Here is a 23,804-nt window from a genome sequence, read left to right on the forward strand (position 1 = left end):
CAGTCCAAACAACCTGCTACACAATTATCACTGGCATCATCTGTATACTGCACGGCCTCCTTCATGTTTCCATGTGAGGATTTAGTATTTGGATTGAAAATGTTCTGTGATATTCTGTTAGCTTCAGATGTCAAACTGTTCCTGACTTTCTTTTTGATACCGCAGAACAAGAAAACATACAGTTCGAGCTGCAAAGGTGGCACTATAAATATTATTCAGTGGCTGGGTTCACTGTGTTCCTGCCCTCTAAATGTTTGTAAAACCAACTGAATGAAATTCTACCAATTTGTCTTCAAGATGACCTCATTTCAAAACTGGATAATAAGAATAAGAATGCAGAAACGGTGAATGGTGGGTTCTAAAAACCTAAGGAAGAGCAATGCAAAGAGTAGAGTAGAGTACAATATAATAGAATAGAATAGAATAGAATAGAATAGAAATGCCCTTCATTGTTCCAGAGTGGGGATATTCTAGTGAACAACAGAATCAATCATGTTGATAAATTATATATATATACAGTACAGACCAAAAGTTTGGACACACCTTTCTAATTCAATGGGTTTTCTTTATTTTCATGACTATTTATAAGGCAAGAAATCCCACTTATTAACCTGACAGGTCACACCTATGAAGTGAAAACCATTTCAGGTGACGACCTCTTGAAGCTCATCAAGAAAATGCAGAGTGTGTGCAAAGCAGTAATCACAGCAAAAGGCTGCTACTTTGAAGAAACTAGAATATAAGGGGTATTTTCAGTTGTTTTACACTTTTTTGTTTAGTGCATATTTCCACATGTGTTATTCATAGTTTTGATGCCTTCAGTGTGAATCTACAATGTCAATAGTCATGAAAATAAAGGAAACTCATTGAATTAAAAGGTGTGTCCAAAATTTTGGTCTGTACTGTATATAAAAAAAAGTAACGACAGAATCAAGAACCTACTGTACATTACGGGCAAATTTACACTACACAATACTGTGCAGTTATTAAAAATAGATCCTCCAATCCTAAGGAATGTGCAGCTAAGTAAGTTAATTAAAATAAATTACAAATTGTGCATATATATTTGTGAATTACGATAAGTGACAATAAAACTGTACAACAGCAGAATTGTGGAAATACCAGCAGGAATGTTATTTAAAATCAGTAAAACTGTGCAAATACCAACAGAAATAAAATATTGAGTTTGTTGGGAGAGGTGACGGTTACAGTGCCTTTCTATCCTGACTGGCATTGTAATACATCACACCTGTACTCTGCAAATGTAGCTTTCATGAGCTGCATTTCCAATGACCATATAATTGCACAATCTGACATTTGAAATAAACTTCCTTAATGGAAACATACCAATTAAAACAAAAAACTTGTTTTTTGTTAAAAAGTTTTGGTGCTGAAATGAGGTAGTCTTTTTTGGTTTCTTTTGCAAGGTTGCAATGAAAACTTTTTTCACATGGCACAAGTCACATGATTATCAACCAGATGTTGCCACTGGCGCAAACCGCAGAGACAACTGGGAGTTGTGGGGCGATCATAGACGATCATGGTATGTTTTTTAATGACTTATTGTGTGAACAAACTTATTCACGTGTGATTTTTATTTAACAGAAACACGGCAATTACAAAATTGACAAAGTTTTGAGCACATTTGTAAAGAAAACAGCTCCTGAAACGCTCACACTGATGATGAGTCAGTCAAGTGCTTCTGATTAGCAGCAAGTTGTTGCTATTTCCCCTCTAAAATCTAAAAGGGTCTATTTTTATTTTCGCACATAGGGTTGTTTTACTTTGGAGGATAGTTTAAACAAAATATTTGTACTTGTTCTGATATATAAATTCTATTAAACAGTGCATATCTTATTGCCAGGAGAGTTAAACAAACAAAAGTTGTGAAAAATGACATTACATTTACTACAAATACAACGTTGTGCTATCCAGAATAATAAAAGAGTTCCTTTGTGTATTCTATTATGGAAACCAATTTTGTCATTTGAGTTTACAAAAGCAATGGATTTCTAAGTTACAAGCACATGGAGGATCTCTGTTTGGCTGCTGGCGAAGTTGTCGCTTCGGTGCAAACATTTGTAAAATATGATCTTAAACCAATGAGTCTGTCAGTGAGGTCCACAAATAATGTCTTAAACATTAATGTACTGGATTTGCTGTCATTTTCAATAAACACAAGTGTTTACCTTAGTTTTACATTAATCAAAACTACAGTTGCTGCGTTACTCTGTTAAGAAGTGACATTTTTAAGTCTTTATTAAAGTGATTAATTGCTAAACAAAAACAAATCCAACATGGAAAAGCTGAAAAAGGTCCAACAGAACAGGAGCGGAGAAACATATTTATGAGAAGAACACCAATCAGGAAAACTGGAATCACCCCCTTCATTTAATATTTCAGTGTAAAATTACTTTTCAGATCATTAAATAAATGTTAATATCTAATGAGTCAACCCAAGTAAATAAAGAAACAGCTTTGAAATATTCAATTATTTTATAAAGGATGGAAAACTTTCCAAACTTTTGTAAATCCATCATTTTCCTATTTGTTGCTGACCAAGCACGTTTTGTTGGTTCAAGCTCCATAGACCAGATCTGATTACTGCCTGAACGACTGAATCAAAAAACTCCAAAACTGAAACTATCTGACAACTTGAAGTTGAACTTAAAATAGCTCAGTATAAAGAACCAAAGTCATCAATATATAGTTTAGCTACGTATTTCTAAGGTTCTCACGTTAGCCACATTTAGAGCAATCATACGCAAATAAAGAAACCATTGAATCAAAGTCTTTAATGGATCTTTCATCACTTAAGAACCTGGTACAGTAAAAATAAGAGAAAATCAGATATTCTGGGTAGTGATAAGGACTTAGATAATAAAGAAAAGTTACATGTAACCCGTTACGCCGAACATGCACACACAAAGCAATTTAAGTTTATTTAGACATTTTTGTTGCAAATATGAAACAATTTTATCACAATTTATTCCAAAATTTAAATGCAGAAAAGAAGAAAAAGATAAATCTATCCTTTAATGTATTTATGAGCAAAACCCCAGTCTTTGAATATCTGATTGCAAAACGCGAGTATTTTAGCATCACTTATGTAATCTAAGGGCACAGCACTCACCACATGACCGTACAAATATTTGTAGAGTTTATAGTGATGTTTGGCAGCCTCATTTTCTTTGAAATAGCCTGTAAGTCACAGGTTGTGAAAGATTGGTGGAAAAAAAAAAATCCACTTTCCCAAGGAGAAGTGTTGAAATCCATCTGACTGTTGTACACTGCAGCAAAAATGATTTATGATTAAAACGTCCTCTAATTTCCTCACCGTTTTATCTTCCTGGCATTGTCGAGCTCGTGAATATCAGAATTCACACAGCTCTTTGGTGGCCTGAATGCACCGCAACAACATAAGGGCTCGGTTCATTTAGCATCGTAATGTAAAACATGCTGTATGGTTCCTACGTACTGGCCTGTAAAATCATAACAGCCTTACTAATCAAAGACATTGCGTCAGATTGCAGTTATGGCTTGATGTTGGCAAGAAATCCAATTTACTCCCTCATATTTCTCTGGCAATTGGGGGCTGGTGGTACAGACAGCAATTTACAGCATGTTACCACAAATTCAACATCTGCAAACGCTGACGTTGAACACCTGCTCACGATGACCGCAGTTCGTGTAACAACACCGCTGTTTATAATTACGCTAAACCTTTTCCAAAGTGATTTGGGATGCCAGAAATTTTAATAACTACATAAATATGAACATGAAACACAGCATCAGCTGTTAGGGAAAAATCAGGATAAATTACAATTTAAACTGGATGGACGGACGGACGGACGGTCGGTCCATCGGTTGCATGTATATTTGAATAGATGTTTGGATGTTTAGATAGTTTGATATTTGGTTGGAAATCATGGATGGTTGGTTGGATGGTTGGTTGGATGGATGGTTGGTTAGTCAGACGGTCGGTCCATCGGTTGGATGTATGGTTGGATGCATCTCTGCCAATGAAACCATGTTTCTGTTTTATCAAAGCTCTCGTTCTTCTCGGCTCTTGTATTCATCTTGAAACGCTCCTTGGTGGTCCGTTGCTGCTATCAACATCTGGAACGGAGCATCATGGCGACTTCACCCAGAAAGCTCTGCTCCGTATCTCTGCAATTAGCCGAAGATAAACTCCCAGTTTAAACTGTCCCTGTTTATCCCTTCCCCCCCAATTATTTACAAAATGATTTTTCCCACAAGAAAGCCAAAACATCCAGCCTGTCTTTATGGTCACTAACTTGTGTTAATTTGCTGTCTGCTTTAATTGGCTTTGAGGACATGAGGGAGGGCTTGATAATGAAGCAGTGTTTATGTTTTTGAGTGCTTGGCGGTAACAGCGCTGAAACAGTTTGAGTATTTTTTTTTCTTGTGCAGACTGGTCTGTGTGCATGCATGGAAGACAGCTGTGAGTTTGAGGCCGTTTCAGACAGCTTGTCTGTGTGTCGGTGTGATGGAGGATTAGACGAATGGGAAAGAGTATACAGTGGCAGACAGTAGTGACCCCATTAGTGGGAGATGAACTCTGTTGAGAGAAGTCTGAGGATGAGACATAAGTACTCAACCCCTCTCAGTGCTTCAAGGTGCTCTTTTTTTCACTGGGTTGTTATAAATATTAGCAAAAAGCTGAGATTTCCTCTCTTATAAGTCAAGGACTCTCTGTGTAAAAAACACACTGCAGTTATTGGTTTATTGGCTTTTTTTTCTATTATTCTGAATAATATTGCAGTAGTTGTCTGTCCTTATAGAATTGAACCTTCAGAGACACATAAACACAATTACAAAGTTGCCCTTCTATCACCTAAACAATATTTCCATGATTAAAAGAAAAAAGTCACAGCAAAATCTTGAGAAACATTATCTTTAGTTGCATTGATTACCTCAACAGTGTTTTTGCAGGTCTGCCTAAAAAATCTAACCCAGAACACTGCTGCTTGTGTTCTCACTAAAACACCAAAGTACATTAAAGATCTGCAGTTTGGTTTCAACCTTCCAGATCTCTCAGGTTTTCTAGTTCTAGTCTACTAGAGCCAGAACCAAACATGGAGAAGCAGTGTTAAGATTTTATGCTGTAATCTGGAAGAAACCTCTAGAAAACTGCACAACATTGGAAACATTGAGTTCCTTTAAATTAAGGCCCAAATCCCACCTGTTTAGAGCTGCCTTTGATTCCTAGTTAATGGAACATTAATCAATAATATTTGATGTACATTAACTTGATGATTTTGTTGATGGCCTTTGTTCCATAATTGGTTGCTGTATTTTTACAATGTAAAACACTTATTGCCTTGTTGCTAAAATGTGCCACACCAAGGGTGGCCAGTTCAGCATTAAGGGCCAAATTAACCTTATCATCACTGTAAAGAGCCACACAGACATTTCAAGATTTGATTCATACCACATTGCTTGCTGAAGCAGTTTTTTTCTTCGTCTCTATGACTTTAGTGGGACAATTGACAGTGTTTATCTTTTACAAATGGCTTTATGTTTGGTTTGTTGGCATATTTTACACTGTTCTTAGTTTACTGTACTAAACATTAATTTGGTGTAACATCCCAAGATAATCACTGGCCCCCACTGTATGGACGGATGGATGGTTGGATTAATGGATGGACGGATAAATGGCCAGCGGACGGTTGGATGGGACATTGCTGCAGAGGTTTTGGGTTGACACAACTACACATTTTTTCATTTAATTCCATTATTAGCTGTGTGGTGACTTTAATATTCTCCTTCTTCCTGCTTTCTTTTTATTTTATTTTAGTTTTGGTAATAACTGAATCCAGCATTGTTAGAAACAAGTCCAGCGTGGAGACCACCTTCTGACACGAGGCTCTGCCTGCCATTAATGAAAACAACCTGAAGACCATGAGGAGGCAGCACACATCAAAAATGCTGGCGGCCATGACCAATTCTGAGACTTTGTAGCTATTAAAGAGGTGAGTGACACATAAAGAACAATCGCAGCAGCATAGCACAAAGGCACCTGGACATAAAAAATGAAACACGGTAATAATGACACACTGAGCTTAGGGCAAGGGAGGCTAATAAAAGAGGTGGCAAATCTGGCATTTTACAGTTTTCTGCACATTGCTTCAAAGGTACCACTAAATATGTCTCATGGCTTGTATGGACCATGATCGCAAATTAGAGATCCGTTTAAATTATACTTGGGAATATAAAAGGAAACTATGCTGTAAGAACTGGGCTGTGTTTTCATGCAATCTTGGATCAAGTGAATGGGATTAGAGCAAAAAATAGGAAAACACATTGTAAAAATGACTAATGCCTGGCAATCAGACCCAAGACAAAGGGGAAGTTTTCACTTCAGTTTTGAAAAGAATTAATAAAAAAAAAAACTGTTGAGAAATTGCTATTCTGAAATGAGAACTCAAAATGTTTCTGGGGAACAAGCAACCACAATAAGTTCCCAAATAGATTTAGTTTTGGAGAAAGGCTGCTCCATCTTTTCTTTTATGGTTCACATCAAGTTTAAAAAAAGTGTAGAATGTGGATTTTCCAACCAAAACCAAATACATTTTGTTCCTAATGACCAATTAAATTTACTGAAGCATTTATTTTTAATATGAAAACTACATTTGCTAAATTAAATCAATGTTTTTCCATATTTACCCAGCAAACCTTTACAAACTGTGACATGCTGATTAAATTCTTGCATCAATTTTTTACTTTATATTATAAGTTAGTCATCTATTCCAAAATGTATTTGTATCATTTGCACCGGGGGTGTCCAAAGTGTGAGTTGGGGGCCGTTTGTGGCCCCTGAAATGATTTTCTCGGTCCCTGACCACAAATTCATGTTGACGAGAATTTGGTCAACAAAATAGAAAACAACTGATGACCCAAAATTTGAAGTTGTCTGTTTCTTTTTTAATAAGGCAACAGTCTAAAGCCCTCGGCTATTTAATAATAAGCAGAGATCATAAAAACATTGCTTTTGTTGAGCAGATTAAACCTTAAAAAAAAAAAATCACAATAAACACATTTTAGCATATTTTAATGGAATGTAGTTTGTGTCCCGCCAGTGGTTTAAATTAGCCTGTTGGACATCACTGATCTATAAGCTACCAGGTCAAAAATAAAAAGTCACCACATGAATTTAACTGAGCAAATAAATAAGAACTTCACATTGGATGCTTACTTCATGGAGAAGCTGCCAGCAAGTTATTTAACACCAGCAGCTTTTCATTTCTTCAACAACCGCATGGAAAGGCACATTCTGTTTTCAAAAAAGAAAGTTCATATCATTGGCATCAAGCAGAAAAATATTGAAGGAGATGGCATAAACTGCTAAAATTTGTAAAAAACTGGAAGGATAGTGGGGATCATAGTCTTTGAGGAAGAAATGAATGACAGTGATTTGTGGTTACTTAAATGCTTTGTGACACCAAATCTAGCAAAAACTCTAGACTCTAGAGCAATGGAAGAAGGCCATGTGATCTGATGAGTTAAGATTTGCCCACGTCCAGAGTGATGGGCACTTCAGGGTGAGAAGAGAGGCAGATGAAGTGATGCCTCTGGAGCAGGGGTGGGCAATCCTGGTCCTCGAGGGCCGGTGTCCTGCAACTCTTAGATGTCTCCCTGGTCCAACACACCTGAATCCAACAGCTGAATCACCTCCTAAGTGCAGTCAAGTTCTCCAGAGTCCTGCTAACGACCTCATTATTTGACTCAGGTGTGTTGAAGTAGAGATGCATCTAAAAGTTGCAGGACACCGGCCCTCGAGGACCAGGAGTGCCCACCCCTGCGTCTGGAGGCAGTGCTGTGATCTGCTTGAAGATCATGAATGACCAGATTATTCAACCAACAGATTGTTTCTTCCCTGATGACGCGAGGATATTCCAAAATGAAACTGTGAATTAGCGGTTCAGGGAGGATGAGACATTAATTTCTCATGGATCGGTCTTCACAGAGTTCAGACCTTAACCCGGTTGGGAATCTTTGTGATTTTCTGAAGAAGGTTTTGCTCAGTGGTCAGACTGTCCCATCATCAATACAAGATGTTGATGAAAAATCAGTGGCTGGAAATAAATCTTGTGACATTGCAGAAGCTTATCAAAACAATGCCAGAGCAAATGTGTGGTATAATTAAAGCTAAAGGTGGTCCTAATGATATACTAGAGAGGGTGACCTTTTTGGTAGTGTAAGTTAAGACCACCTTCACGCAGGATGAAGGCCTCACTAAGCTCTCCACCACTTATACAGCCCATTAGGAAGTAGCTGGATAATGACAACCTGAAGGACCCCCTGCAGTGTGAAAGTGGTCATGCTGCTGCATTCTTGGTAATCAACAATTAGGTCCCTGCTATTTTCCTCTTCCCCCAGATGTTGTCCTGTTCCCTCAACATGCTCCACAGCAGAGCCACCGTTCTACAACGACCTCACCATCTACACCCACCTGGGGATCAACCACACTCAGGTAGGCCTCTCTCTGTCGAGCAGCGTCATTATCCAGCACCAGAACTTCACATCACACTGTTACAACATGGCTCCCACCTGCATGTCTGCAGTTTAATCATCGCTTCACAAAGTTGTTTCCATTATCTTGTCTCAATGTTTTTGCAATTTGCAATCAGTTTCAGCCTTTTGTGTGGACGTTTTCTCAGCACAAGAAAAACCTCTCACTTGTTGGTTATAGATTGATGATTAACACTGCAAAAACACAAAATCTTACCAAGTATTTTTTGTTAGTGCAAATATCTTAGTGCTCTTGAAATAAGACAAAACAAACTTACAAGTAACTTCTCAGCATGACGTAGCAGCATTCCTTAATTGGTTGCAAAAAAAGAGAAAAAATACTAATTCACTGGCAGATTATTTAACTTCTACGACATTTTTCCCATGTAATCTATCAATTTTCAATCTCTTACTCATCTGATGATATCAGCTTCAGAATGCTTAGTTTTCATCATTTGCTTGATGATCTGAAACATTTAAATGAGGGGTATTATGTAAATTTGACTTTTTTTGAGCTTTGCATCATGTTATAATGTTACTGCCTCATCCAAAACATACCTGGAGTGTTGCTTTGATTCTCGGATGCATGTTTAAGAAATCCTTTAATCTCCCCTGGCAGCCATTCACTCGTGCCTAAACACTTCTTCACATTGCAAAAACAGAAGTATTTCTTGTTTAGTTTCTAGTACAAATATCTTAGTACACTTGAAATAACACAAAACTAACTTACAAACAGTTTTTCAGCAAGATATAGGAACTTGTTTTAAGTCAATAATTTCTTAATACTGATTATAAAAAAGTATGGATTCCAATGGAAAATTACTTATTAGTTTTGTCTTACTTCAAAGGTACTAGGATATTTGCACTAGAAACCAAACAGGAACTACTTGGTGAGAATTTTGTTTTTGCATTGTAATCAATAGGATTCATGCACAGAGAATGCAAAATACAAATACATGTATATGCCATTAAAGCTGCAATTTAAAAAATGTCCTCCTATGGTTTCCATTGTGGTCGATAATGGGCACAATTTGGAGCCGTTTGTCCTTTTCTCTGACTGTGATTCATGCTACACCAGCTGCAGTGCAGATTCTCACAGTGACAAACGTCTGAGTGTGGTGTGGTGATCGTTTTTGTTGTTGCTGTCCCCGTAAACTCCTATTCTAGTAATAATCAGCCAACCTTACGCAGAGGTAGATGTTTTGCAGGCTCAAAACAGCTGGAGAACTTTGATGGTAAACCCACTGTACTTGTTGAGGGAGCGTCTTCAGTGTTTGCAGCAAGATGCTGAATATATAAGTCTGTTGTGGAGAGTTTAATCTCTGCTTTTGTCATCTGTTGGAAGAATCCAAGCTTACTTTAAAAAAAAACTCAAGCTGAAAAAAAAAGAGAGACTTCTGCAGAGCTGCTGAGACACTGAACACCACAGGAGACCCCAAAATATTCAGCTGAAGCTACACAGAAATAGTCTGAAGACAATAAGGTGGATGTCCTGGAGTGGCCTAGTCAAAGCCCAGGTGTCATTGTCCTGACAGAGATAGAAAAGTTTAGCAGGAAGAATGGAGGAAAACTGCAGCATTCAAATGTGCATCTACTAAATACTGACTTGAAGGGGGAGAATAATCATGCGATCACTCATTTTATGTTAAATATTTTAATTCGGTTGTAGAAATCAGATTTCAATTTGACATTAAAGGTTTGTTTTGTAAATCATGAAACAAAAAAACAAAAAAAAGATGTATTTTGTTGATCTTGACCAAAAAGGGTAAAACGCCCAAGAGAGTGAATGCTTTTTATAGACAGTAAAAATGAGGTGAGAAGGATTTAAAATATGGAATTAAAAAAATTCTCCAACAGAAGGAAAAAAAATATTACATCCATTTTATCATTTTAGGTTTATATCTGGTTACATGCAATCAGTTCACCACACTTATAGCTCAAGAGGAGTGTTTACCATCAATTACAGACAAAATGTTACAAAACCATATTCAGGTGGACACGGATTCCTCAGCCAGACATATTCAGATGCCATAAGTTAAAGTAGCATTCAGTTACTGAGGCCTACCTGATGGAAAGCCTGGGAGGCCAAGCAGGAACAGATGGGTTGAGGACAACGGGACACTGGGAAGAAGGGAGCAAAGGAGGAGAGAGAGAGGGACCACCATCACTGCTGCCCACACCAAACATTTACCACCAGCCGCCCACCTCCATCCCACCAAACCATTTTCAGCACAGTGACTCTTATCTGTAATTAATCTGCAATTTGCACATACATGCACTGCGCCTAAAGTCTTTGAAATCTTTTTCATCCTGATCAAATCTTTTACAGACAAGTGACCACGAAACAGAAACATGCATATCACCTCCTTATTTTCCTTTGAAGGATTCTTTATTGCATGAGAAAGGCAAGAACAAAGACTCTGAAACAGAGATGAACTTCATGAATGCAAAATATTATTAAAGTGAAATAAAAGGTTTTAGATGCGCACAAGATGACCAGATGTCCCTCATTCTGTTGAAGGCATTTCAATATCCGTGCCTTGTCGTACAAACGAAGACGATGTCCAACATATTTCCTGGCTCAATGTTTCACCACTGCAGAACAGATGCATGTCTTAGATTTGGCTCATGTCTGCTGTTGGCAAGGAATGCAGGGAAGAATCTCCTCATATGACAATCAGTCTGCAGATATTGTTCAAGCACAGATAAGCTTGCTCCGATTTACGCCCAGCAGAAAATGTAAAAACACCAGTACAGACTTAAAGTAAATCAGATTTTCAGCTCTGGGGAACTATTTTAGGTCAACAACAGTTTGTAAAATTTAATTCAGACAAAAGATATTTGTTAAAGTTGCAGTCTATTTCATATGGAATTTTTATGATGGGAAATGCAGTGCCTCGCAAAAGTATTCACATCCCGAACTACAATATATTTTATGGCAATCTTATGATTTAAAGTGCCTGATTGAGATGCTTAAGGAAAAAAAATATATAGGTTTCCAAATCTGAAGTGCATTTGCACACATTCCTTATCGTTGTTACTGACGTCCGGTCTTAACTTTCTGATCCACATGCAGAATCAAAGTCCAAGTTAAGGAATTGGTTTTATTTTCAAAAGAATAAGCAACAACTGACAGATTTTCTTGATCTTTACGGGGAGTGGCAAGTGTCACACGATCGGTGGCGCCTGAAACGAGAGTGAGGTTACTGGTGGCCTGGTAATCATGCAATCTTCTTTTCATCCATCCATCCATCCATTTTCTGTTCACCCTTGTCCCTAATGGGGTCGGGAGGGTTGCTGGTGCCCATCTCCAGCTACGTTCCAGGCGGGAGGCGGGGTACACTGTCTGTCGCAGGGCAACACAAAGACATACAGGACAAACAACCATGCACACACACTCTGACACCTAGGGAGAATTTAGAGAGACCAATTAACCTGACAGTCATGTTTTTGGACTGTGGGAGGAAGCCGGAGTACCCGGAGAGAACCCATGCATGCACAGGGAGAACATGCAAACTCCATGCAGAAATTCCCGGCCGGGAATCGAACCCAGGACCTTCTTGCTGCAAGGCAACAGTGCTACCAACTACGCCACTGTGCAGCCATCTTCTTTTCAATCTTATTTTATGTGATTGCATGATCACATGAAATAATGAGGCCTGAAATGAGTTGATCTGAGATGCAATATGAGACAGCTGACTTTAGAATGGTTGTGGGTGAGGCGTGGGGGAAAGGTGTGCAGGGTCCTGTGTGGAGAATGGTTGATAGCGATTCTCGAGACAAGTGCGAGGAAGGTGGTGACAGAAAGCCAGAGGTCTGATGGAGTGGAGTGGAGAAGGGGAACGGCAGAATAAGCAGGCAGGTGACTTGCAGGTAGGATCCACAGGAGGAGAAAAGAGTTGAACTGATCCTTCTTGGAAAATCCAGTGACAAACCTAGAGGCAGCAAACACAAGGACTATGAAACTTCTGGAAAATGCTCAAGAGACAGATCAAAAGCTTGTGACAGCTGAATGCAAGAGGAAGCCAGAGAGACTACCGGTAAACGTTAATCATCCAGCACTGAGTGAAGGCTCTGCTGCTCCTTTATCCCCAGCACTCTGATGAGGCTGATGAGCTCCACCTGTGTAGGCTGCCCAGGTTCTCCACCAAGATCTTTGCTGGAAAAGATGCATCACTCGCACTCACATACACACCCCCACACACCTACAAACCCCCACACCCCCACACACGGGAACCCTGACAATTACTTTATAGAGTCACTTTTATCTGCAGTTACAATGTCAAATCTTTTTTAATGCGTTTCGACCAGCTTTATATATCTAAGGCAATTGAACGGATTAATTGTGATGAGCTGATTATTGAAATTAACTAATTTAGTTATCGATTAACCACTAACTGTAGTTAATGATTAATCGATCATAAAAAAGAACATTTACTGAAAGAATGACATACTCAGAGCAGTAACTAGGCCAAAACTGTACAAAAAATATAAAAATCTTGCATTTAAGATAAAAAAAAAAACACCTTTGCTTGTACATATGTTCTACCCAGAGCTCCTTAAGAGGCAGCTTTACTTTCTTCAAAAGCACCTATTGCTATACAATTATTAATCAGTTAATACAACAAATACTCATCATATTAGCCCCACAATGTATTGATGTTAAGTCAAGCGGAAAGGATTGAGCTTTTCACATGTTGATGTCGGAAATATTGTAATAGCTACAGATGCATCCTTTGCTACAAATGATCAGGCGTTTACTTAAGGAATGCTCTGTTATTGCATTTTAGGCAATAAAATGTTCATTTTCTAAGAACGTAATTAAATTATTTCTTTGTGTGTTATAATGTATTTCTAATATTGTACAAAAAAGGCTAAAACAGTCATTGATTACATTTTCCTATCCATTCACAGTAAAGCTCTTTCTTGTGTTGATCTATCACATAAAATGCTACTAAAGTATGTATAAAAATACTTTATTGTTGCAACTTTAAATTCAATTTAACTATAAAAGTAATTCATGTATCCTAAAGGAAAATTAAATGTTGTCATTACTCATATCCAAGCATCTTCAAAGAGAAATTGTGGATGGCGATGCTGTGAGCAGGAGCAATTTGTGGTAGCAGTCTGTCTTCCAACAAATCTAAAGAAACCTCTGACTGCAGACTGTTGCTGTATGACTGTCATGATATTCTAATGCCTCGATGTCCGGGCAGCAGAGACGATATTCTACATTTCCATTCAATTATGAAGCACATTTTGAGCAATTTTTTAAATATTTTTTGGAGATTTGGACTTTGAAATTTGTGGTGAGCATAAAAAAGTGAGCATAACTTTTTTGCGAAATTTAGGATGTGTTTTCCGAATTTTCCCATTTCCATCTACCTTTCTAATATGATACATCAAAATGCACATAAAAATATATATATTAATGGCAACATGCTAGTGACATGTCCTGGTTAACGCCATCAGTTGTTGGTAAACACTGCTAATCCATCTGATTTGCTTTTGCTACTCCTCTTTTAATGTCAGCCTGGCCATATTGTTAGAAAGCCGGGTGGAGAGATGTTGGAGTTGGGGATACCATTCTTGACCATTATGATCAATAGGAGAGATGGTTTTCTCTCTTTTCTGCATCCATGAAGCCTCCCTTTCAACTCCCCTGGGATTTGGAGTCGTAGTTCAGGTGTAGTTTGAGCTTCGGAGATGTTAATCTGCTGCTCCTAGTGAACAAGTAAAAACAAAACCTCTTCCAGCAGCACAACGTCCAAAACCAGAGGGAATAATTGAGTCTCAAATAATAATAATAATAATAAATAAATATAAAAGAGCTGCTCCAAGTCTCTGTCACCATAAGCAGTGCAGTTCTAGAAATGTAAGTAAAGCGGTTCAAGTTGAATAAATAATTTTTAGATTAAAAATCCTCACATATGAACACAGTTTTTTTGTTCCATGTCCAGCTGAAAATGAAACAGGAATGTTCTAAGAAGTTGCTGCATTGCTGCGTCAAATCCAGGCAATCCAATTTCCTGCATGGCGTAATTAAAGACACCACGGCGGCATTAACCAGGCAACACATTAGTGTCACTGTGTTCTGCAACTTTGTATGTGTCTCGTGCCACCACATTAGGGAGCCCTGGGTGGCTTTTCTTACTTATGCCATGTGTATACTTCAGCCAAACAAGGCCTAAGGACACTCCAGGGTGGTACAGAGCGAAGGAGGGGTGAGGAAGCTAAAAGCGAGGTTGTGTGGTCTGATGGCTGAAGCCCGTGATTTAGAGGCTGTTGATGCTGGGCAGACAGCCCAGCCTCAGTCACTGACTCAGGCTGGATGACGCTACATAAGTCACTACACTTAAAATGTCCTCATGTGTTTGGATCTGTTCAAGTGGAAATCAGAGGCACTCACACGACTGGAAATCGCTACTGAGTCTGATTTTCTTGTTCCTTTTTTTTCCCCCTCCACCCTGAAGCCTTCACAAACAGATGGCAGAGGCTCATTAAGCTGTTGTCAGGACTATTAATGGCATTGTGAACACTTGCAGAGGTCTGTATGCCGTATGGCATACGACTGCCAAACAAAGCCGGGCCATTAAAGTAGGTGTGAGAGGAACACAATGCTGCTTGCTGTGTGCTGTCAGAAGAGGGAAGCACACACATGGTTAGCATCGGGCTGACTTTTATGATTTCATGTTTGTGCTAAACTTTATAAGACATAAAGACTGTGATAGGCTGACACTGAGTGTGTAATGTTTGTCTCGTTAAATTTCCAGCACGTTTCTTGTCTCCAAATTCCACACTTTTCCAGACATAAATCTGGCCCATTCCGAGCATATAAATATAAGAGTTTCATACTAATTCACAGCAGATATTTATCTGGTGAGTCTAAAGATTTAAATTCAGTTTTTACCTTGAAAAGCTAAACAAAGGAAGGAAGGATGCAACAAAGCAAGGGAGAAACAGAGGAATGAAAAAGGGAAGAAAGGAAGGATGGAATGAACTAACGCACTAACAAATGAACAAAGGAAGACAAGAAGGAAAAACTAAAGGAAAATGGAAAAAAGGAAGGAAGGAAGGAAAGAAGGAAAGAAGCCATAAATGAAAGAATGACATAAGAAAGGAATGAAGGAAGGAAAGAACAGGGGAACTAACTAACAAAAGAAGGAAGGAAGGAAAATAGGCAGGAAGAAAGGAAGGAAGGAAAGAATGAAGGTAGGAAGGAAGGACATCAGACTCTGTGAAATGCCTCCATACTTCCTGATGATTGGACAGATGTATGCAGGTGCCACTGTTCTATACGAAATGTAATTATAATTTAGTAATGTGTAAGTAATATTAAATGAAAATTATATCTACATAAATGTATTTAATAGATATACTTATATTTTCAAAAGTATATAATTATTTATCTTAAATACAGCATGCCTAGTAGCAGTTTATTTTATCTTGAAGATGAAACACATCGGTGACATCAGAGTATTTTCTATTAAACAACCCTCCCCAGAAACATCTGGTTGGCGCTGTGAAGTCCACTATTCTTTTCAAACCTGCTCTTTTCAGAAGCGTCGATGTTTCTGATTAAACCGAATCCCAGTGATCTGTCCAGTGAGTGCTAAAGGCACCGCCTGGCGTGCTTTAAGGTTCTCCACACTCTTGGAGCTTCACGTTCTCGTGCTCGATTTCATATTCTTTGAGCTGAGATGAATCACTCTGGGAAGGGAAGGGACTCACAGATCTACGATTTTTACAAGAGCCTGATAGGGGCTATAATGAGCTTTTTTGTCAGCTGTTTAGTCAGAAAAAGAGGACGGTGAAACAGAAAAGAAAGAATATTTCTCACCAGGATTTAAGCACATTGCAGATCAACCAATCTGTTGCTGACATTATTCTGTTATATTTTCAATAAACTATGACATTTATATAAATACATTAGATATTACATGTATGCATATGTCACTATTTACTATATTTTGGTCATTTTTTTGAGGATTTAAACAGAGGTGGGTACAGTACCAATAAAATGTGCACAAGTAAGAGTAGCTCTACTTTAACTTACTTTTACTCAAGTAAAAGTAAAAATTAGAAGTGCAAGAAATTGCTTTTGAATCGAAGAAATTGAATTGTCTTTTACTCTTACTTTTAAGAGTAAAATAGTCTTACAAGTAAGACTATTTCTAAGACAGTGTCTTAGAAAGTAATACAGTGACCCCTCGTTTTTCGCGGGGGTATTTAAAAGTCCGAATGAAAATAATTAATATTATTAAAAAATATATTTTCCAGATGTTTTTTTTTTTTTTTTTAAATATTAAACTTATGAAACTGTTTTGTCTGTCTGGTGATTTTTTTTTTGGTTAAAACAAGTTTGCTCTTCATTTACTGAAGATACTCAAAGTGGGTAGAAAGTTTACTCAAGTAAGAGTGGCAATACTTAATTTTAAAAAATTACTTGAGTAAAAGTAAAAAGTACAGCTAAATAAAGAAACTCCTATAAGTATTTTTTTCCCCAAAAGGTTACTCATGTAAAATTAACTGAGTAAACCTAACTAGTTATCCCAAACTCTGGATATAAATGACTTGAGATCATCAAAGATGTTGAAGTGGAAGATATGTACTAACATTCTGGTAAATCTATCACCCAGTAATTCCTACAATATTTAATGATTTCAGATTGAAACAGCAGAAGCAGCAGTGAAAGTTGATCAGGTTTTAGCCTCTTGTACTCTATTGCATTTTTAATGTAGGAGACAAAGCTCCTAAAATGTAAACTGGAAAACATTAACTTCTAAAAAAGATGTGCAATACTGTAAATTTTGTTATTAATCAGAAACTAAGTTAATACAGGGCCAGTACTGTCAATACCGCTACAGATACTTTTAAAACATATATATCATTATCATTGAATAATTTAGCTATTTGACTTCAATTAGTTGATTATTGACGATTATCAGTGTTATGATAAGTGTTTTTTATTAACTAACTGCACTAGAAAGCAATTTTGCAGCATAGAAATAACATAATTCCCTTATTATCTTTTACTGCAAACAATTGTTTATTAGGATTAGTGAGTCTGTAACTGCAATCTGCATGTAACCTATATAGAAATAATATATTTCCTTTAATAATTAACATTCAGCCATATTCACATTTCAGGTTTGAGGTTTATATCTTTACATAAGTGTATATTCTTGAGTTCCTGTAAGATTTATTTCAACTGCCTGAGTAGAAAATAGTGAAACTGTTCTTATGGGAGAATTAAACAGACTGTATTTGAAAAACGCAAATGTTTTGACTGCAAACATTACAATGGTATAAAATCCTTTGCTCAAATTGAAATGTAAACTCTTAATATTTGGCATTTTAATTCCTGTATATGCACTAGTATGAACTCTGTGAGGAAATTCAAGTAATTTATTGGACATAGAGAAACTGTAAACAATGTATTGATCTTATCCCGCTAGTATTGATAGTATCGATACTTAGCTTGATAAGTGAACGTTGTGTTCGTTGATAAAGTCTATTGTTTCTGCCAGAAATTAAAGATGGAAATGTTGCATGGATTTCTGTTTATGTATGTTTAGAGAGCTACTCTTGGTCTGACAGCTCAGAAGCGCGGTCTGTCAAACTGTGCTTCTCTTCATCTATCTGTCCTTCGCAGATGCACTCCGCTCGGCTCCACAGCTGCATCCCACATGTTTTCACGCTGTTCAACAATGCAGTTCTTCTCTGTTCTTGCAGCTCTCGTTTGTGGTGACACTGCTGTTGGTGGCTGATTGCTCTAAAGGGCAGAAGCACTTTTGCTGCATTTGGTCCTGAAATGTCTCCATTTGGATAAGGTAGAGACTCTACGAATGTGTGTGTGAACGTGAGAGATCGGCCACAGCTTCTAGCACACAAAGTCATTTCCATAATAGCCCACAATCAAACCAACCACTCTTGGATTCCACCCGCTCCAGATTCCTGTAGATAAGCTAAGCCGGGAATCTGCTGAGTGCCACAGACCCCCAAGTAAGAACAGGTGCTGTTAAAGTTAATGATTTCAGGTTCTGTTCTGAAAAAAGCAGGGGCTGTTGTTTCTCCGGTAACTGCCACACTTGGACGTCCCCTCCACCTCTTTTTTTTAGATTGCTATCAAGAGAGTTTTCTGAAAGGAATTGCTCCACATTTGTTGTTATCATGAAACTGGACAGATTAAGATGCCTTTCAAAATGTGAGGCAAGACAACAAAGTAATCTGTGACAGGGTCTGGAACAAACTTCCAGAAAACTGCAAAACAGCCGCAACACTGAGATCCCTTAAAAAGGTTTGATTCATAATAACTGAAACACTGATTAATATATCTGACGTATATCTACTTAATGATTTTGGTGATGGCATTTGACATAATGTAAGGTTTGTTGCTTGTTTCATAAATGGTTACTGTTTTATATTTTGTGCTGAAAGGCAATTTGAACTGCCATACTGCTCAAATGTGATATACCAGACTTGACTTTTCCTTTGCCTAATAGTCAAACAGCTCAAAAAATGGAACAAATGTCCAAATTTGGAAATAACAATGATAGAATAAATAGCAAAATAACAAAGTAACAGGCAGAAAAAAGAAAGATTTCCAAGGAACTGTGTTTCAGTATTTTTAGTCCTCTAGGAGTTTGGTCCAGACTTGAGGAGCATAAAAATGGTTTATTCTCCTTGTTAGGGCGAGCAATGGTTGGATGGATGGATGGATGGATGGATGGATGGATGGATGGATGTACAACTAGATGATGGATGGATGCTCTATTGTAAAGAACTCCATCTTGCCCTCTTGTCAACTATTAAAAAATCTCAATAGATTCAAATTTTCTTCTCTAATTTTGTGAACGGTTTAAAGTAAGATGTGACTTGCTGTCAGTTACGATGTTCTAATTTAGGACAATATACATAACTATCATTTCGTAATTATGTAATCCTGAACTATTTTATCAGGTAGTTCAGAACGGTGTTGAACAAAATTCTGTCCTGAATCTCAGAAATGTACCTGCCACATGTGGCTCAGAATCAGCCTTTTCTCACTGTCATGGAAAACCGTAGCTGTTATCCTTCAGTGTGCTTTTGGCAGACTGGAAAAACTATTTCTGCAATGTAATCAACGCTGTGACGTCAAAGGACACACGTGCGATCTAAACAAACAAACAAAATCCGATTTTGTTTGTTTGTTTTCTCATTTACATTACAAGTAACATGCGCCATATACCGCGGTATGTGGAGCATTGCAGGAGCAGCATTCATCTCCAAGCCTCCATCTACGCTCTGCCTGCCAGGTAAAACGTTTCCACCTCGACGTGGGCGCGACCGTGCTTGCCACGCGCGCCCCCGCGCAGCCATACGTCACAGCGCTCGCTCCGCTTCTCGCGCGCTGGTTAAAAAGAAGGAGGAAACAGCACGAGAAAACATGTGAGCGCTCTGAGAGGACTTAGAGACAACTTTTATTTTCTCATGTTGTTTTGTGCCGTGGGTGCACAAGCTGGCGAGCCGTTCCCTGCAGGAATTTACCCTTTTAAAGGAACATCAGGCTCTTTTCTGTTGGGGATTTTTTTTGTGTGTGTGTTTTGTGTTCTTGAGGATAAATTTTATTGGTCTCTTTTTTATTTGGTTTGTAAATGTCAAGTTAAACCGTTTATTCTGAGGAAGGAGTTTGTTAATTTATTTTTAAACAACTCTTCTCATTGAGATAATTAAATTAAGAACAGTTTCATCTAGGAATAATAGTATAAAATACCTTTTTTTTTTTAGCAGCTTCTGGTGTTTGGATAATACAACTAAATATACAAACTGTTCTGCAGGGGCACATTTGCATTTTTGAAAAAAAAAAAAGAAGTCGTCCCCCTTTTTCTTCTTTATTTTGTTTGTATATGTTTTTGAAACCATGAAGCACTTGCAATTCGTGCTCGTCCTGGCCATCGCGGTGAACGTGTGGGAATGTGGGGACGCAAAGTTCGGTGAGAGAGGAGAGTTGAGCCCCAGGAGGAGAAGATGCTACGACGGAAGCTTGCCCAAGCGACTGAAGAAAAGGGAGCGAAAAGTGCTGCTTGACGGCAGCAGCAGCGGAGAAGTTTGCCATAGGTTGTACCCCCGTGTGTCCTGTTGTCCCACCAGGAGAGCCGCCTATCAGATCCTGCACCGCGGGGATGCCCGGGTAGGTTGAAGAAGACGTTAGTATAATTTTACTGGAGAAATATACTCAAACGCCTACAATCACTGTCGTACCTGTTATTAATGTAGGGAATGTGACGGAAATGTTACTAAAATAGTTTGTCCTCGTCGCTAATAACAAAACTTGTGCATATTTAGCGCCTATTCTCCTTTTTGAAAGCAAAAGAACAACCGTCGTGCTTATTGTGCGTTTTGAGCTCGCTGGTGTAACGTTTATGTGTGTCCAATTCGCTTCTGCGTTACCATGGCAATCAATCGCCCCGATTCACGTTACATCTCGCTTCACTGTGAGCTAACCGTCCAGACAGAGCGCTTGCTAGCTAAGCTGTCGAACCCGCTTGCTCGTGAAAAAAGGTAGGAGTTTTGTTTTGTGTGTGTTTTTTTTTTTTTTTTTAGTCTTTTTATAACCTGGAGCTCATAGACTTGTCACTTATATCGCGCGTCCTCAGTTGTTTTTAGGTGTTTTAAGATAAGTATGGGTAGTTGACGTTCTTTTCACTTCGAACGTAAAAAAGAGAAAATCGTCGCTCCCGCCGCAGCCTTTGGCTCACGTCAGCTCTGACCGTTAAAACGCGAATTAAAAACCCTGCAGGAGAGTCTGAATCGCTCCTGGGACGAGCACAAAACGCAACTATATGCGCCAAACGGGCGACTCCTTTGGATTCTCATCGGGCCATTCTCATGTAAAAGTGCCCCTCGTATAATTCAGTGGCTGGGTGGTATCTCACTTTGTGTGATACAAAAAGCACATATTGCATCATTTAATTTGCTCAAGTCATGCAAATAAGAGGTGGTGGTTGGGAGGGTGGGGGTTAGAGGGGGTGGTGGAGGTGGGGACTGAATAGGACGAACTCGACTTCTCCTCCTCCCCTACTACACTGCCCACACACGGAGCCTTTTCTGATTATGGCAAAAGAATAACAACAACACCATTGTGCTTGTTGGTTTCACTAATAGGAGAAGCTGGAAAACATCACTCTCTTCTCTCCCCCTCCCAGTAATCAGCCTTGTCCGGGTGTTAATGCCTTTGAGAGGGTGTGTATTCTCCAGTATCTCCCCCTGCCAGCAAACTTACACCTATTCCCTGAGGGCAAGTGTTTTGTTTAAGCTTTGCAGCCTTTGCTCCCCCATCTCTTATGGTTGACTGGACGAGCATTTTGAAAACCTGAAGACAAGTTTTCCTTTTTAAAAACAAAATGTTTTTAGAGAAGTGGAAGTCGTATTAATCAAATAGTAACCTATGGCAAACATTGTTCTGAGCCGTATGCAACGAAATTTCGTTCTGTATACACCCTGTGCATGCAAAATGATAATAAAGTCAGTCTAAGTCTAAGTTATGTCGTTTTTCAAGGGCAAATTGAGAACAATATATTCTCAATTTTCCAAGTAGGCAGGCTATCTGTTTGGGTAGAGGTCACTCGTAGCTAGTTTCCATTAAGCGGAAACTAAAGGTGTCGCTGCTTTAGTTTCCACTTAATGCCTCTCCATATTTTGCGCAACAGAAAATATTTCAAAACAGCTGAATTTTTGTTAGTTTATAAGTGAGAGAAAAGTCCACCATCCTTCTTTTAGCCTGATGACCGACTCACTCTTTTGTGACACTTCCTTAGCATATAATTTAAAGCACTTAAAACCTTTGGAACAGTATGCTGTAAAATTTTACGTGATTTTGAGAACATAACCTTTTAAAACATTGGAACTGGTGGCCCACCCAGGCCTATATTTGTGCTCTGTTAGTTTTTTTTTCTGCTTTTCGGAATAAAAGCAGAAAGTTCCAGCTTTATGCGTAAGCCAGGCTGAAAGTGTGTTGCAGATTGGCTCTGGGTTGTGGGCTTGTTGAGTACCAGCCGTAGACTAAAAACCAAACATGCAATTTTCATGGTAGTGAGCGTGAAAGCAATTTTCTTTTACAAAAAACAGAAGCCTCCTTTTGCTTATATTGGTGAGCAGGAAGCAGGTGAAGGAAGCAGGTGCATCTTCACATTTGTGACGATTGCAACTCCCCATCCTCTGAGCATGGCTTTCTTCTACCAAGTACCCAAAAAGATGTCACATTGAGCAAATTGTCAATATTTAGATAAGTGTTTTGGGGATGACTCTATCTCAGCCAAGTCTGTCAGTGCTACACAGAAACTATTTCCTTTGTTGCTTTAAACTCTTAAAGAAAGATCTAGAAAATTCTGCTGACAGTGACTGGACTAGAAATTTGCAAAACAGACTTCAGTTAGATGAGGAATAGTTTGGTGTTTTCATATGCAAGATTAGTCACAGCAATTCTTATCATAGTTTGAAGTGAGACATCATCTAAAACTGAAAGATGTTGAAAGTTGTTCTGGATGTCTTTTAAAAGGACCAATTCTTTCAAAAGTATACAAATAATAAGTAAATCAAAATTTGTTTGATGGATATTTTCATCCTTATTATGACTTAATATTACTATATTTTGATTGAAATTACTCTGTTAAGTTCTGATTGGCACAGGAGCATAGTGGCAGTCTTGTTATGGCTGTTCTCCTACACAAACCTTGCAACTGTGTTGGCATCTCTTTAAAATATATTGTAATGGACTCTGACAACCTGTGTGTTTAGGTTTTGGCCATTTTTAGCTCGCCTGTTATTTTCTTCCTCATTTTGAGAATTATGCCCCCGGAGATTCAGCAAAAACACAACAAACAAAGGGCCCGCTTGTTCTGGTCTGGATGATGGCAACATTGGAGTCCATCCCAGCAACATATGGACACGGGGCATGGCTGAGAGCACACAAATGCTTCTCTCTGTGGACCTTGTGCCAGGCCATGGCACACAGAATCAATAGGCACTTTAGAGCAAGGGAGCAGGCATGCCCACAACACTGGAAGGCATGAGAGCAGAGAGTGCTGTGACAGAGGAACATATCAGCTCGTTTTCAGAGTAAAAGAAAATTGACTTTTGATCAATTATAGCAGAAATGTGATCCAGGTTGGAGTTTGTGAACTGAAATGGAATAATAACATTTTGTGCTGTTCTGTTTTTGACCGTCACACTGTCTACTCCAAAAATACCTTTTTTTCCCCTTTATGGCGGCGTATTTCTGTACTGGA

General features: G+C 38.5%; 1 protein-coding gene across 2 annotated transcripts in view; it reads left to right on the top strand.

The window, feature by feature from the left end:
- The first annotated feature begins 19,950 nt into the window (after nucleotides 1-19,950).
- The window catches only part of hhip (hedgehog interacting protein), a 42,191-nt gene continuing 38,337 nt past the window's right edge, over nucleotides 19,951-23,804 (top strand). The window contains exon 1 of one of the 2 annotated variants that reach the window (XM_032563745.1): nucleotides 19,951-20,707. In XM_032563745.1, the coding sequence (XP_032419636.1) occupies nucleotides 20,438-20,707 (270 nt within the window). In that variant the 5' untranslated portion in view covers nucleotides 19,951-20,437. Of the gene's footprint in view, nucleotides 20,708-20,984; nucleotides 21,079-23,804 lie in introns of those variants that run through there. The other variant, XM_032563746.1, reaches the window with a different exon arrangement.

The sequence above is a fragment of the Xiphophorus hellerii genome, chromosome 5, assembly GCF_003331165.1.
Source record: "Xiphophorus hellerii strain 12219 chromosome 5, Xiphophorus_hellerii-4.1, whole genome shotgun sequence".
Classification (NCBI taxonomy): domain Eukaryota; kingdom Metazoa; phylum Chordata; class Actinopteri; order Cyprinodontiformes; family Poeciliidae; genus Xiphophorus; species Xiphophorus hellerii.